The sequence below is a fragment of the Lacerta agilis genome, chromosome 8 (assembly GCF_009819535.1).
Source record: "Lacerta agilis isolate rLacAgi1 chromosome 8, rLacAgi1.pri, whole genome shotgun sequence".
In the NCBI taxonomy this organism is placed as follows: Eukaryota; Metazoa; Chordata; class Lepidosauria; order Squamata; family Lacertidae; genus Lacerta; species Lacerta agilis.
In genome coordinates, this window is record NC_046319.1 from 20,128,438 (window position 1) to 20,141,633 (window position 13,196).

The 13,196-nt window shown below is 50.0% G+C and overlaps 1 protein-coding gene across 2 annotated transcripts; it reads right to left on the reverse strand.

Annotated features, from left to right (window-relative positions):
- Positions 1-213: 213 nt before the first annotated feature.
- Positions 214-7,721, reverse strand: CLDN19 (claudin 19). 2 transcript variants are annotated; one of them, XM_033156445.1, is made up of 5 exons: positions 7,475-7,721; positions 4,186-4,350; positions 2,371-2,455; positions 713-859; positions 214-342 (listed from the first exon to the last, which is right to left on the reverse strand). In XM_033156445.1, the coding sequence occupies exons 1-5, from the start codon at positions 7,695-7,697 to the stop codon at positions 309-311; spliced, it is 654 nt and encodes a 217-aa protein (XP_033012336.1). In that variant the 5' UTR covers positions 7,698-7,721; the 3' UTR covers positions 214-308. The 2 variants fall into 2 exon arrangements, with proteins under 2 accessions (XP_033012336.1, XP_033012335.1); XM_033156444.1 differs by having other exon boundaries at positions 214-530.
- Between the last annotated feature and the right edge of the window lie 5,475 nt (positions 7,722-13,196).

The following is a 13,196-nucleotide window of genomic DNA, read 5'->3' on the forward strand; positions in this document are numbered from 1 at the left end:
TAGAAACATTTATGTATTTTGCTGTTGCCGTTGTTGAAAAGGTAGAACCATCTTGTCAAGCAGTATAAACGGTACCATGGGGGAAAGTTAACGCAACCTTTTCACATTTCGAAAACTTTCATTTTCAAAGATGCATTTCTGGTTTTTCATTTTTCTCTCCCCCAATAAGGAAAAGGGGTCTTGGGGAAAACACAGTGGGGTGTCTGCTTTGTGTTTTTTTTTTTTAATGTCATCGCTATAGTCACTTTGGTCTCTTGGATTGAAAAGCTCAGGCCCAGAACCATGTCTCTCTCTTCCCCCCGAAGGCATTACACGGACTGATCTCCCCTTTTTACAGGGGGCCTGAAAAATGAAGGGGAAATAAAAAGAGGGCTGTTAGTTTCAAGCCCCCGCAGATACACAGCAGGTGGGTGGGAAACATATCACGAGGTTGGGACCCCCTTCCCACCGCTCACACGGGCCCATCTGTGATGCCATTTTGCAGAGCTGTGGGTGGGGGAGACGTTCCAAATCCCTTCTTGTGCATGAATCTGAGAAGGAACCAAAAATAATAATAGAAACAACAACAACAACCCCTGAGATATTGTGCCTCTGGGCTTTCTAGCCTGCTTGGAGCTGCAAGAGGCAACTTGGCCCTCTCCATTCCACAGACATGTAAAGGAACCACCCGTCACTTGTCTCCACTCTTTCTTCCCTTGGGATTCAGACGTACTCTCTAGCCGTGGAAGGCTGCGACTGCCGGTAGTACTGCTGCCCTCTCTCTTCCGGTTTGGGGCAGGAGCAGGACAGGAAGGCTCCTCCCAGCACAGTCAGGCTGCCTGCTGACCACCCCACAAAGAGAGCAGGTCCAAATTCATACCTAAGGCCAAAAAAAAAAAGAGAGTGAAGATTATAACAGCAGACATGTCAAGGTGTGCATCCTGATAAACCAGCTCCACCTCTTTGTGGGAACGCATTGCAGGCGAGCTGCCAAGCCTCCCCCCTCAGTATGGGGCGGAGCGGGACTGTGTCCCACCTTATGCTGTGGAGGCCCGGCCACACCAGTTAACCAAGTAGCCAATCAGGCAGCTTGGGGGGCATGGCTGGGGTCAATTTAAACCACAGCGCAATGCTGAACCGCCCCTTTTCAGCCTCACGCCGCGGATCTCCCGCCCTCCCACCCTTTGTTCAGGTTGCGTCATTGGCCTTGCTATGGACTTCAGATGGTCGCCGTTGAGGGGCCTGGTAGGACTTTTCCCACCTGGCAAATTGGCACTGGCCACTTGGTTTTCGCCTACCTCGTAGCAATCGTCACAACTTTGTAAGGTTAGGCGGTTCAGCATTGGAATAACAATGTATGGGGGAGGGGAGGTGTGGCCATCACCTGTCCCTCCATGCTCAAGGGTATTCCGTTAAAGGAATCCGGGGGTGTGGATATCGTCCGAAGCCCAGGGAGGGGCTAGGGAACCCAGGGGATGCCCGAGTCGATCCACATTGGCGGGGCTCCCCCTACTGGCGGTTTACCTTTGCCAGACTCCCTGCAAGGCGGGCAGGAGTCATATATAGTCTGCTGGTGCCAATGCCTAAGCCAATACCGCTCACATTCTATAAGCAATAAAGTTGTGGCCTAAATTTTGCCCAGTAACATTAACCTAAATTCTGTGTCCTTGTGTCTTTATTCCCTTGGGGCTGGCTTGGGGCTTTGACACGCAAACTCAGTTGCTTCAAGATGGCAAAAAATAAAGGGCCACACAGTGGAGTGGCAGAACAACAGAACACCCGCTTTGCATGCAGGGGGTGCTGGGAATCGTTCCTTGGCACCCCCAGGTAGGACTAGGCGACAACCCTGGTCTGGAACCCTAGAGAGATGCTGACAGTGACAGTACTGAGCTAGATGGTGTGAAAATCAGCTTCCTGTTTCAGGAATTTATAGGATTGAAGTGCATACCAGAATTTGCGTTTTGCGCAATTAAAGTGGGTTAAAGTGCTGTGTTGCCCTGGTGAATTAAATCAGCGCTGATTTCCAGCAAGACCTCACACAGCGATGCCAGTAGGACATGGTGCCAGCCCCGTAGAGAGGGGTTTGAGAGTGTGTATCAAAATTAGCCTGGTGTGCAAAGGTAACATTTTCATTCATCCCTTTTCTCTTACGGTCTCTCTCCCACCGCTGGCATGTGGCCCCTCAGAAGATTGTCCAGAAGGCAATGTGGCCCTTGGACTGAAAAACGTTCCCCACCTGTGATTGAGGGGGGGATGCTGTACACAACTGGAGCAATCTCTCTGGGTTTTGAAAGGCACAAATCTGCTGCTGTGATTTCTGGTTTGACAAGAGGTGTAAGAAAGCACACTCTGGGCTGGCACAGCCACCCCTTGCCCAGGCCCTGCTCTCACCTGGCATTAACCGGCGTGCTGGGATTGAAAAACTCGTATGTCACCCGTGCTGCATACCACGAAACAGCTGTCATAGTGCACAGACCTGGGAACAGAGAAGACAACACAAATGATCCAGTTAATAGGATTGGGGGGGGGGGCAAACTACACATTACACTCATGTTCCAGGATTGGGAGTCATCATGAGAACATTCTGCTGAATCAGACGAGGGACCCACCTAGTCCAGCATTCTCTCAGTCCCTGACTGCATGCCCGTGGGAAGCTCGCAAGCTAGACACGAGTGCAACAGCACTCTCCCTTAGTTCAACTAGGGGCTGCTTGAAGGAGGACTTCCTTTTATCTGTCTTGAATCTCCCAATATTCAGCTTTATGGGATGTTCTAATGTAGTGAGAGAGGGAGAAGAGCTTTTCTCTGTCTGCTTTCTCCATGCCATGCATTGTGTTATAAACAAGGGAGGGAGGGAGGGTGTGGGAGGAGAAATACAAGCAAGCCCAGGAACCCGTTCTTAAAGTGACACAATAGCTTGAATGGAAAATGTTTGAGGGGAGGAGCAACCAAATAGAGATGGTCTCTTAGCAAAGGCAATGAGAATGGGCCCTGCAGTCCTATATGTCTTATGGCTGCTGCTGTCTTGTCTCCAATTCCCCCATCCCCGAAAGCAATATTCAGTGGTTGATGTACTTCATAAGGCTTACTGGCAGGCACAGGACCAAGGAGAAAGTGCTATGTGGCCTGACCTACTGCCCTTACTAAGCCTCAGAACAAGCTGACATATCTAGCTTTTTCCTTTACTATCTTGAACACATGCTTGTGTTCCCCAAATCATCATTTAAGCACCAGTATAACAAGAACATTGATGTGCATTTCATGCTCCAAACCAGGATGTGCGCAGAACAGGTGCACCCGATAAGCCTGTTATTGAGGAATAATCCACCTCGTTAACTTGTTTCCACAAAGTTGTATTTGTTATGAGCTGCTTCCAGTCCACCTAATAAAGCAAGGGTGGAGTGTATTTTTCAACCACATTCTCTTCTTGGCAACCTTCTGGGGGCTACATGCCAGTGGTGGGCAGCAGACCAGAATCAAAAGTGAGTGGAGCAATAAATATTACTCTCGTCTTACTATATAATGACAATGTAAGACTGTCGTCAGGCTGCAGTTCACTTGGCCACCAACAGGTGTCACTGCTCACTTCAGTGTAGTGAGTGGTGGCAGATAGGCAGCCCAGGGAAACCCTGGGGTGACAGCAAGAGCACGCTGCTGCAGCCACCCAACTCCACTGGCTCCCCCACCTGCCAGTTGCTACTGATTAACAGGAAGAATGGCAAGGAGGAGCAGAGCAGAGAGGTGGAAGATGTCCAGAAACATAGTCTGGCCTTGAATACTGCAGGAGGAACAGCACAGAATGGAAAGAGACAAGGAAGGCACTCAGCTGTATCTGAAGAAGTGTGCATGCACACGAAAGCTCATACCAGGAACAAACTCAGTTGGTCTCTAAGGTGCTACTAGAAAGAATTTTCGATTTTGTTTGCACTCAGCTGTGGCAGCCAACCAGCCTCCAGATCTGCAGCACAATCCAATTTTCACATGTTGTCACACACACATGTCTGTCCTCCATCCAGGCAAGCAGGAGGGATTATCAGAGTTTGAGGACACAACCCAGCCAGACAAAAACACCCAAGGAGAGTACAAATAGAGTAGGCGAGGGACCAGGGAGAGTCCCCAGGTCAGATGGAGATGCCCAGAGGGCCACACCTGGCACCCAGGCTGGGACAAGGCCCACAGGGTATATATTAGCCTTCAGCTTACTTACCTGCTAGTAGGAAGAAGACACCCCCCAACACAGCGATCCAGCTTTTCACCACGGGATTCTCGTCTCCGACTTTGGTGCATTTCATTCCGATCACGCTGACAACAGCCCCCACGAAGCCCAGGAGGATGGAGACCACCATGAGTGCCCGGGAAGTCTGGATATGAACTGGAAAAGAAGAAAGTGCCTTTCTTTGGGGTGTCGGGGGGGGGGGGGAGAGGCAGGTGCAATTGTATAGTTGAGTTCCTTAAAACATAGGATTGCCATATTTTGTAGAGCATAAAAGAGGTCACATTTGCTGACTTCTACTTTTAACTATGGATCACTATGATGACTCTACATGGCGGGTGGTGCTGTGATCTAAACCACTGAGCCTCCTGGGCTTGCCGATCTGAAGTTTGGCAGTTCGAATCCCTGCAGTGGCATGAGCTCCCGTTGCTCTGTCCCAGCTCCTGCCAACCTAGCAGTTCAAAAGCACGCCAGTGCAAGTAGATAAACAGCAGGTACCACTGTGGCAGGAAGGTAAACAGCATTTCCATGCACTCTGGCTTCTGTCACGGTGTCCCGTTGCACCAGAAGCGGTTTGGTCATGCTGGCCACATGGTCTGGAAAGCTGTCTGTGGACAAACACCGGCTCCCTTGGCCTGAAAGCAAGATGAGCACCGCACCCCATAGTCGCCCTTGACTGGACTTAACTGTCCAGGGGTTCTTTACCTTTACCTTTTTACCTCTACCCATGAAAAGGAGGACAAATGGCAACCCTTCCAGGAACTATTTTTTAACAAAGGTGTTTTATTTTATTTTATTTTATTTTATTTTATTTTATTTTATTTTATTTTATAAAAAAAAAGCCAATTAAGAGTGCCTTGTTCCAACCTCTGATGTCTGGGCAAAGGTCTCCCTTACCTGTTAAAGGCCTCTTTGACACATTGGCTAAAGGCTGTTTACCGCTCTACCCAATGACTCTCGCCCACTGACACATAGGCAAAGGGCTCCTTTAACACTTATACATGCAACACTTATGAAAAAGCTCTGACACAGAGGTGAAGAGCTATTTAACCTGGGTTCTACACCTTGAATCAGATCCACTGGCACACAGGCCAAAGGCTCCATCTGCTGTGTTATGCAAAGGTCTCTTTCAGCTAGGAAAGGGGTCTCCGATGCAGAGGCTAACGGACTCTCACACACTGACACATGGGCGCCATTTTGAATCCATCTTGTCAGGCCCAAACTCTGCCAATTTGGATGCCTCTGAAGATCTCCTAATTCCGATTTGGCGTGACGGGCTCCCGATAGCGAGTAGTGGGTTTTGGTCTATGTTTCTTAGATTCCTGGGGCAACACCGTGCATACTGCCAGCTAGCTAGCTAAATAAATAATAGTTAATCCTCAGCAAGCAGTTGCACCCATGCAAGAACATCACACACGCATGCGCACAGTTACTGTTTTAGATCTTCGCTCTGTTAGGGGTTGCTTTGCCCATGCAAAGCACTTAGAGAAGAGCGCTCGTAGCAGAGCGATCTGTTGAACAATCAGCGTCCCTACCGACTGGCAGCTTTCCCCCTCTTCCACAATCAAATTGCATTAGTCAAAGCTGGCCCATCCATGAGGCGAAGCGAGGCAGTTGCCTCAAGGTGGCAGGCTGCAGACAGCCACAAGGAGTGGCAGATCCAGCTGCCAGGGAGTGTGCACCATGTGTGTCAGGCTGCTTTTCCACTGCATGCCCGCCTGGCAGGCTAGCACACAACAACGGGCAAACAGCAGTGGAGAAAGCCTTTTCCACTTTGTCTCCAGCAGCAAAATGTCCCAGCCTGGCCCTGGCGTTAATGTTGGTTTTATTCTAGAAAGTCCATACACCGCTGCTCTTTATTTGTTTGTTTTTTTCTTCAATGCATCTCCAACATTACTGCATGGAGGGGTGTTCTTGCAGAGCAATGACAGTGGGACACGCCCCACCCCCATCCCCACCCTGGGCTTCCTTGGAGACAAGCCTCACCAGGAGTCAGTTCCACCCAAGTCCGCCCTGGATATTGAATACTGCAAAATAATAAAATTATCAATAATAATAGTTTGTATCCAGAGTTAGTTCTCACTCAGAGTAAACCCGCTGAAGTTAGTAGACATGGCTAACTTAAGTTCATTACCGCATTGGCCTGAATATACAGTAAGCCTCGCTTTCCCCCCAAATTCCAGCCCTGAAAATTTAAAGTGCGGCTTATATTTGCGACCTTACGCTATGCAGCCAGGAGCAAGGGGCAAACAGCGCCAGGAGTGCGCCCGCCCCATGAGTAGTCCTCTCCCCCAAGGCAGGGAAGGGAGAGAGCAAGGAAGGGGAAAGGCTGCTGGCAACACAGTGCCCCCCCCCCTATGCAGCACTTACTTGGAGGCAGCCCCCAAATAATAAATAGCCACCACTGTCACCCCGAGGCTTCCTTTGAGGCAAGGTTCGCCAGGGGTCACATCCAGCACCTTTACGTGATGCCGAGGCTCAACGTGGCTAGGAAATAGCACTAAATGTTAAACAGTAATAAACAGCCACCACTATCACCCTGAGCCCTACCCTTGAGACAAGGCTCACCAGAGGTCACTCGCCATGTCTTGATATGATGCCAAGGTTCAGCTTGGATATGAAAGAATATGAAAGCTAACACCGTTATAAAAATGAAAGCAGAGGAGGGTATATCAACGTGTGTGGCATTTTAACAGATTAACAAGAACACAGGTCTCTGCCCCAAAGAATGTACAATCCAAAATTCAATTCACTGGAGACAATGGAAGGCGCGGGGGGGGGGAGGCTTTTTCTTTTCTTTTTTAGGAGGAGAGAGAAGCAGAGCGCTCAGCCGCCACCACTGCCTAACTAAAACCCACCACACACAAACACGCAGCGCGTTTGAGTGGGAAGCGGTTCCAGACCCAGGGATGCGGCGATGGGTGTAGCCAGGATTTATAGGGGGGGCAGGACATCCACCTGTCCTCATCCTCTTTCTAGCAGATTCTGAATCAAATGGCTCAACAATACTCGTCGACCTCCCCCCAAGTACTCAGAAAAAAAATCTGTCCAAATCTTTCTACAATGTCTACTTTTAGTAAATTGCTTTTATTTATTTACTTGATTTAGAGGGGATAGTTGCCCCCCCCCAACGCCCATGGATGTTGCGCTACATCCCGTCAGGCGAGAGCCCCGCTTCCCGCACCCACCCTCAGGCTGCCTGCTGGACGCCAGCGAGGCACAACCGCAGCCCCGGCTCTCCCTGTGTGCCCGCCTTCCCCCCACATGCACCCGTGAGACGCACCGTCGAGCGAGAGCAGCGACTCGTGGAGCTTGCACTGGACCTGCCCGGTGCTCTGCGAGGCGCAACTCATCCAGAGGCCCTCGTACAGCCCGACGGCCGTGATGATGGCGTCCCCGGCGTACGAGCTCTGCTTCCACTGGGGCAGCGCCGACGAGCAGATGGAGCCCACGAAGCCGGCCAGAGCCATGAAGTAGCCCACCAGCTGCAGCCCCGCGCTGGCCATGGAGAGGAGACGACAGCGGGGAGCGATGGCAGGAGGAAGGAGGCCGAGGAAGGAGGAGGAGGAGGAGAGGCGAGCTCGCCTCTTCCGACGGGGCGATCTGCAGCAGCGACTGCAGCGGCGGCCGACGATGCCAGGGGCCGCCCCCGCGAGGGAACACGCTCTGGCAGCGGACGAGCTCGCCCGCCCGCGCTCTCTTGCTCTCGTTCTCTCCCACCCACCCCCCCGACCCCATAGCAGGGCTGGCCCCGAAGCGGGAGGAGCCAGCCCTCCAATCCAGACAGCCTGAGCTCCGCTGGGCCCTTCGTAGCGATGCGCAAAAGGCATCACACAGAACCGCAGAATGGTACAGTTGGAAGGGACCCCCAAAGGCAGCAGGTTCTAAGTGCCATGGGATGTGAGTAAATTTGTAGAGGATAAATTTGTAAGGAACATTCTCATGCACACATAGAATGATGCCCAAGGGCTTCCCCTCCACCCCACACAGATATGCATCACAAACTGGTGCATGCCAAGGGTATCAACTTGAATAAAATATTTGGGGGGCAGGCAGGCATGGGCGTAGCCAGGAATTAGGGGGGCAGGACACCCACCTGTCATCATCATCCTCTGTCTTGCTCTGTCTAGCAGATAGGAAGGACATTTCTCAACAACTGTTGTTTTAAATGACTTTATTTTGCCCCCAAGTGCTCAGAAAAATCTGTCTGAAGCTTTCTACAATTTCTGCTTTTAGCTAAGGTTTTTTTAAAAAAAAATAAATAATTTTTTTTTTTACTTGATTTAGGTAGGGGGCAGCTGCCCTCCCTGCCTCCCTGGCTACACCCATGGGAATCACATAATCAATCACAAGTTGCAGCACGCACATGCGCGCGCACACGCACAGACCCCATTTGAATGGCAATAGCCATGAACTGGGGAGGGTGGGGGGCAGTGCCAGATTATCAAATAGGAAGAGTAGGCACCGTCCTATGGGCCCCATGCTTTTGAGGGGCCCCAGAACAGCAGATCAAAATAATACTGATTTGGTCTTGAAAGAAAACTACAATCAAACCGAGTAGAAGCTTTGAGATAACTTGCGAGGGCCCCTCTGAGATTTCGACTGTCATGGGGCCTCCACAGGGTTTAATCCGGCACTGGGGGGGGGGCTCAAATATTTTAGGGGGGGTGAAGGGAGCTGGCTCCTGTGGTGCATGGGCACCATTGGAGTCAGTGTCAGGTGCCTCGTTTAGCAGGATCAGGGCCTCCGAACACAATGGCATTTGGAAAGTTTGACCTGCCCGGCTCTCATTTCTTCAACTCCTGCCCTTTGTCTAGTAAAGTAGCCCTGAGCTGCATGCTAATGAGCATAACCTTTCCCTCTCCTTGTCCAAAGGCTCGCTTTGTGCCTAGGCCCCCGTACGTGGGGGGCGCTTGGCATTTGGGCTGGAATCCGGGTGGGCTCCGTCCGTAAACAAAAAACCTCATTGACACGAGACCGTTGGGAGTGTTCGGCTTCCTGCTGATTAAATTGACTCTCCCCACCCCGCAAGTATGTGTGTGAAAGAAAGAATGCTTTAAAAATATATATATTATAATAATCCTGGTGGGGGAAAAAACCACAACCCAAAAACCACAGTCACAAACAGAATATATCTTGCAGTTCAGTGCACGCAGCCTCTGCTGCCCCCAGCGTGCATCCTGGCCCGAGGCCAGAACTCAGTTCGCGCCCTGCACATTCCTGCCTAAAGCAGTTTGGAAAATTGCTCTGCAGGGCTGCCTTTGAGAGAATTGCTGGTGCGCTCCAACAAGACGCGTTGTTTTTAGAAGTCCACAGAATTACGCACGGGGTAGAGACAGCAAAGAGCAAAACGTTTCCCTCCCTCTTCATTAACACCAGAACTCCGACAGACGCTGGATGAAGCGATTCCGGGAGGGATAAAGGAAAGCACTTTGTCATTCAGCGCATAGTTAAACCGTGGAACTCACACCCTCAGGAGGCAGTGACGGCCAACAACTTGGATGGCTGTAAAAGGGGACCAGGCAAATTCATGGGAAAATGTTATTAACGGCGGCTAGCCATGATGGCCACGTTCTGCCTCCATGGTCGGAGGCAATAGTGCTTCTGAAACCATAGAAGGGGGACAGGCCTCTTGGGCTCAGGTCCTGCTTGTTTGTTTCTCCCAGGCATCTGGGTGGCTACTATGAGAACAGGGTGCCGGGCTATAGGAGCCATTTGCCTGACCCAGCAGGTTCTTCTTAATGTTCTTATGTGCAAGAGGAAGGCCTTTCGGAGAAGCCTCAATGTGAGGCTACCCTCTAAGATCACAGAATCCTAGAACTGCAGAGTTGGAAGGGACCACGTGGGTCATCTAGTCCAACCCCTGGCAATGCAGGATTTTCTTCTGCCCAAGGTGACACTCGAACTCATGACCCTGAGGTTAAGAGCCTCATGCTCTGCCGACTGAGCTGTCCCAGATGACTTGGAAACGTCAGCTGACACAGAATATATTCATAGGCTAATAGGTGTGGAGAGGCAGGTTTTCCGAGGGCCTATTTCACATGGACGGTTCTATCGTGCATCCCTCCTGACCTGCTTGCACACAGATTATGCAGTGGTTAGTTTATATCCAGCCTTTATTGAGCATTCGTTCTGATAGGTGTGCGGGGCAGTTATGCAACAATGAGCACCTGCAGTCATGCTCTGATTTGCTTGTGGGGCACTTACACGTTCAGTCGTTGGTTCATTCCAAACTTTTCAGTGCATTTCCTCCCCCCCCCCCCCATTTCACTCAGGGTGATTTGCAAAAGGAAGGGCTATAGAGCAGTGGTGGAGAACACCTGCCTTGCATGCAGAAGGCCCAAGGTGCAATCCACAGAATCTCCACCGAAAGAGGTTGGCACATTAGCAGACCTGGGGAAGAATCTGGGGAGGCAGCAGACAAAAGTGGGCGAGGTATCATCGGAGTTGATACAATGCACACCTCTGTATCCTTCCTTGAGGGAGGGGCATAGCTGAGGAGCAGGACTTTGTATTCAGAAGGTTCAGGGTTCCATCCCTGGCATTGCCATGTCCCTTACCTGAAGCCCCGGAGAGCTCTTGCCAAACAGCACAGAGCTAGGGGGACCTGTGCTCTAACATGCTACTCTATAAGGCAATGTCCTTAGGAGCATACACGGCTCAAAGGAAGAGCACCTGCACTGAGTGCAGAAGGTCCCAGGTTGCAACAGCTTGAGGCAGCTATGTCCCTATGAGGGAGAGGGTTGTGTGCAACTGTGTGTGACAATTGTGCAGCTGGAATACAGTCTGTTGCCACATTTAGAGAGGTAAGAGTCTTATCAACTGACCTGCCCACCTTCAGCACCCAGCCCTTGTCCACCCCTGGAATGTGGCCCCCAGACCGTTCTCCACAAGGGAATGTGGCCCCCGGGCTGCAAAAGCTCCCCACCTCCTTAGAGCACTTGCATTCTTCTCCTTTCCTTTTTTTTTGCAATGTTCCCAGTCGTGAGCTTATTCCTTTTGGGGGCCCAACAAAACATCACCCACCCAAAAAAGCTGTCAAGGAGACTCGAACCACAATCCGATCCCCCTTCCCCGCAGCTGAGAAATGGCCCCTGGCCGAGAGCTGCCCTCTGGGCCCGGTCCTCGCCTGCCTTCCTCTCTCTCCTCCACCTCCAAGCTGCAAATATTTAACTCTCCCCGCTCATTAGCAATCTGCTCACGCTTTGCAATCTGGCTTTCACCTTCTTTCCTCGCAAGGAGAGCGCGGCGCGTTCGCATGTGCTGCGGGGAGGCAACGTAGACATGATAAAAAGAGGATTTTATAGAATGATGTCTGGCTTGGAGGAAGTGGAGAGAGATTCTCCCCATGCCCTTGTTCATTTGTAATGCCCCAAAGCAGACCCACCTGCTTTGCAGAGGTCACAAAGGCAGAGGGGCTGCTACTCTATATTTGAAGTGCGGTGAGGTCCAAATCCAACTTAAAGGTAGAGAACCCCGAAAAGAAATAGGAGGGAGCCTCACAGGTGCTCTCCATAGCTGGCACCTGGTCACACAGAGGATGCTTGGACAGAGTTTTCCCCTATGTGGGACACAAGAATCTGCCTTATGGAGCCAGACCGCTGGTCCATTGTTTATTATTGTCTACACCAGTGTTTTTCAACCTTTTTTGGGCAAAGGCACACTTGTTTCATGAAAAAAATCACGAGGCACACCACCATTAGAAAATGTTAAAAAAATTAACTCTGTGCCTATATTGACTATATATAAAGTAATTCTCTTGAATTTTTCAATTTTTCCCACGGCACACCAGGCAACATCTTGCGGCACACTAGTGTGCCACGGAACAGTGGTTGAAAAACACTGGTCTACACACTGACTGGCAGGAGCTCTCCAGGGTTTCAGGCAGGGGTCATTCCCAACCCTACCTGGAATGCCAGGTGCATCCTGAGACCAGATGCACTAGCCCTGACCTCTGGTCCTTCCCTTAAACATACAAGATTTTGGTCCTCCTGTTTCTGGATAAAGGGCTAATTCTGCTTTCTGCTAAACAAGACCACTGGTCTGTGTTTAGCTCAGTGTTGTCTATGTTGTTTGGCTGTGACTCTCCCGAGTTTACTCTCCCAGCCTTACTTGGGAGATCGAACCCGGGACCTATTGCACGTGAACCACTTGCTTTGCTGCGATAGCCCCTTTGTAACAGAAAGACATTGCATTCCTCCTCTCCAGGCTCCCATTGGGCCTCGTTCTTTCCACTGCTCTCTTCGCTGTCGCTGTGTTTATTGTCCTTTCTTCTGTTCACTAGAAACATCCCTTTTCTGCTTAAGAAAGCGCTTCTCTCCCCTTCATCTGCTTCTACAGTCCCTTTGTGTGTCTCTAATCTTGCAGACCTCCTCCTGTTTCGTATAACTGCTTATTTTCTGCCGCAGCGCCTTAATTACGAAATGCCGTTCCTTCAAATATCTGCACCGCTCCACCTAAAAACTACTTTTGAAGAAACCTCCTAGAACAGGGCAGTCCAGCTTTACATACCAAGTGGACACAAGAGTATTTTGGCAAGGAACCTATGAGCTACGTGCCGAATTAAATTGTCCCTATTGTAAATTGAAGGGTTTGCAATATATTTAAACTCATTTAATACACACCATGTATTTAATTAAATACACGTTTAAATACAAAACTAATAAGATTTAATTATTAAACAAATTTAATACACAGATTGCATGCGCTTCTGTTAATAGTGCATGACATAAAAAATAAAAAATTTAAGGCTTTAAGATTATTATTTTCTTGAATGTTGCCGAGGGCTGTCAAAAAGGCTGCAGGTTGAACCACCCTGTCCTAGAACATACATTTTCCTTCATCTCACTGAATCTTTTCCTTTTTTGAACTCCTTTTCCCCATTTCATGTCAGCTCATCATCTCATTTCCTTCTACCTCTACTGTCTAGTTTCCTCTTGTGTCGTGTCTGCTTTAGCCTACAGGCAGAATCTTACAATACTTAGTTTTACATAGAGTGCCTAAGC

What these genes read in the sequence shown, in the direction of transcription:
- CLDN19 (XM_033156444.1), bottom strand. Translation starts at nt 7,697, where the DNA reads ATGGCCAGCGCGGGGCTGCAGCTGGTGGGCTACTTCATGGCTCTGGCC. An exon ending in TGTCTTCTTCCTACTAGCAG is followed by an intron (nt 2,456 to 4,185) that starts GTAAGTAAGCTG and finishes CTCTGTTCCCAG; the next exon opens with GTCTGTGCACTATGACAGCT. An exon ending in AGCACGCCGGTTAATGCCAG is followed by an intron (nt 860 to 2,370) that starts GTGAGAGCAGGG and finishes TTTTGGCCTTAG; the next exon opens with GTATGAATTTGGACCTGCTC.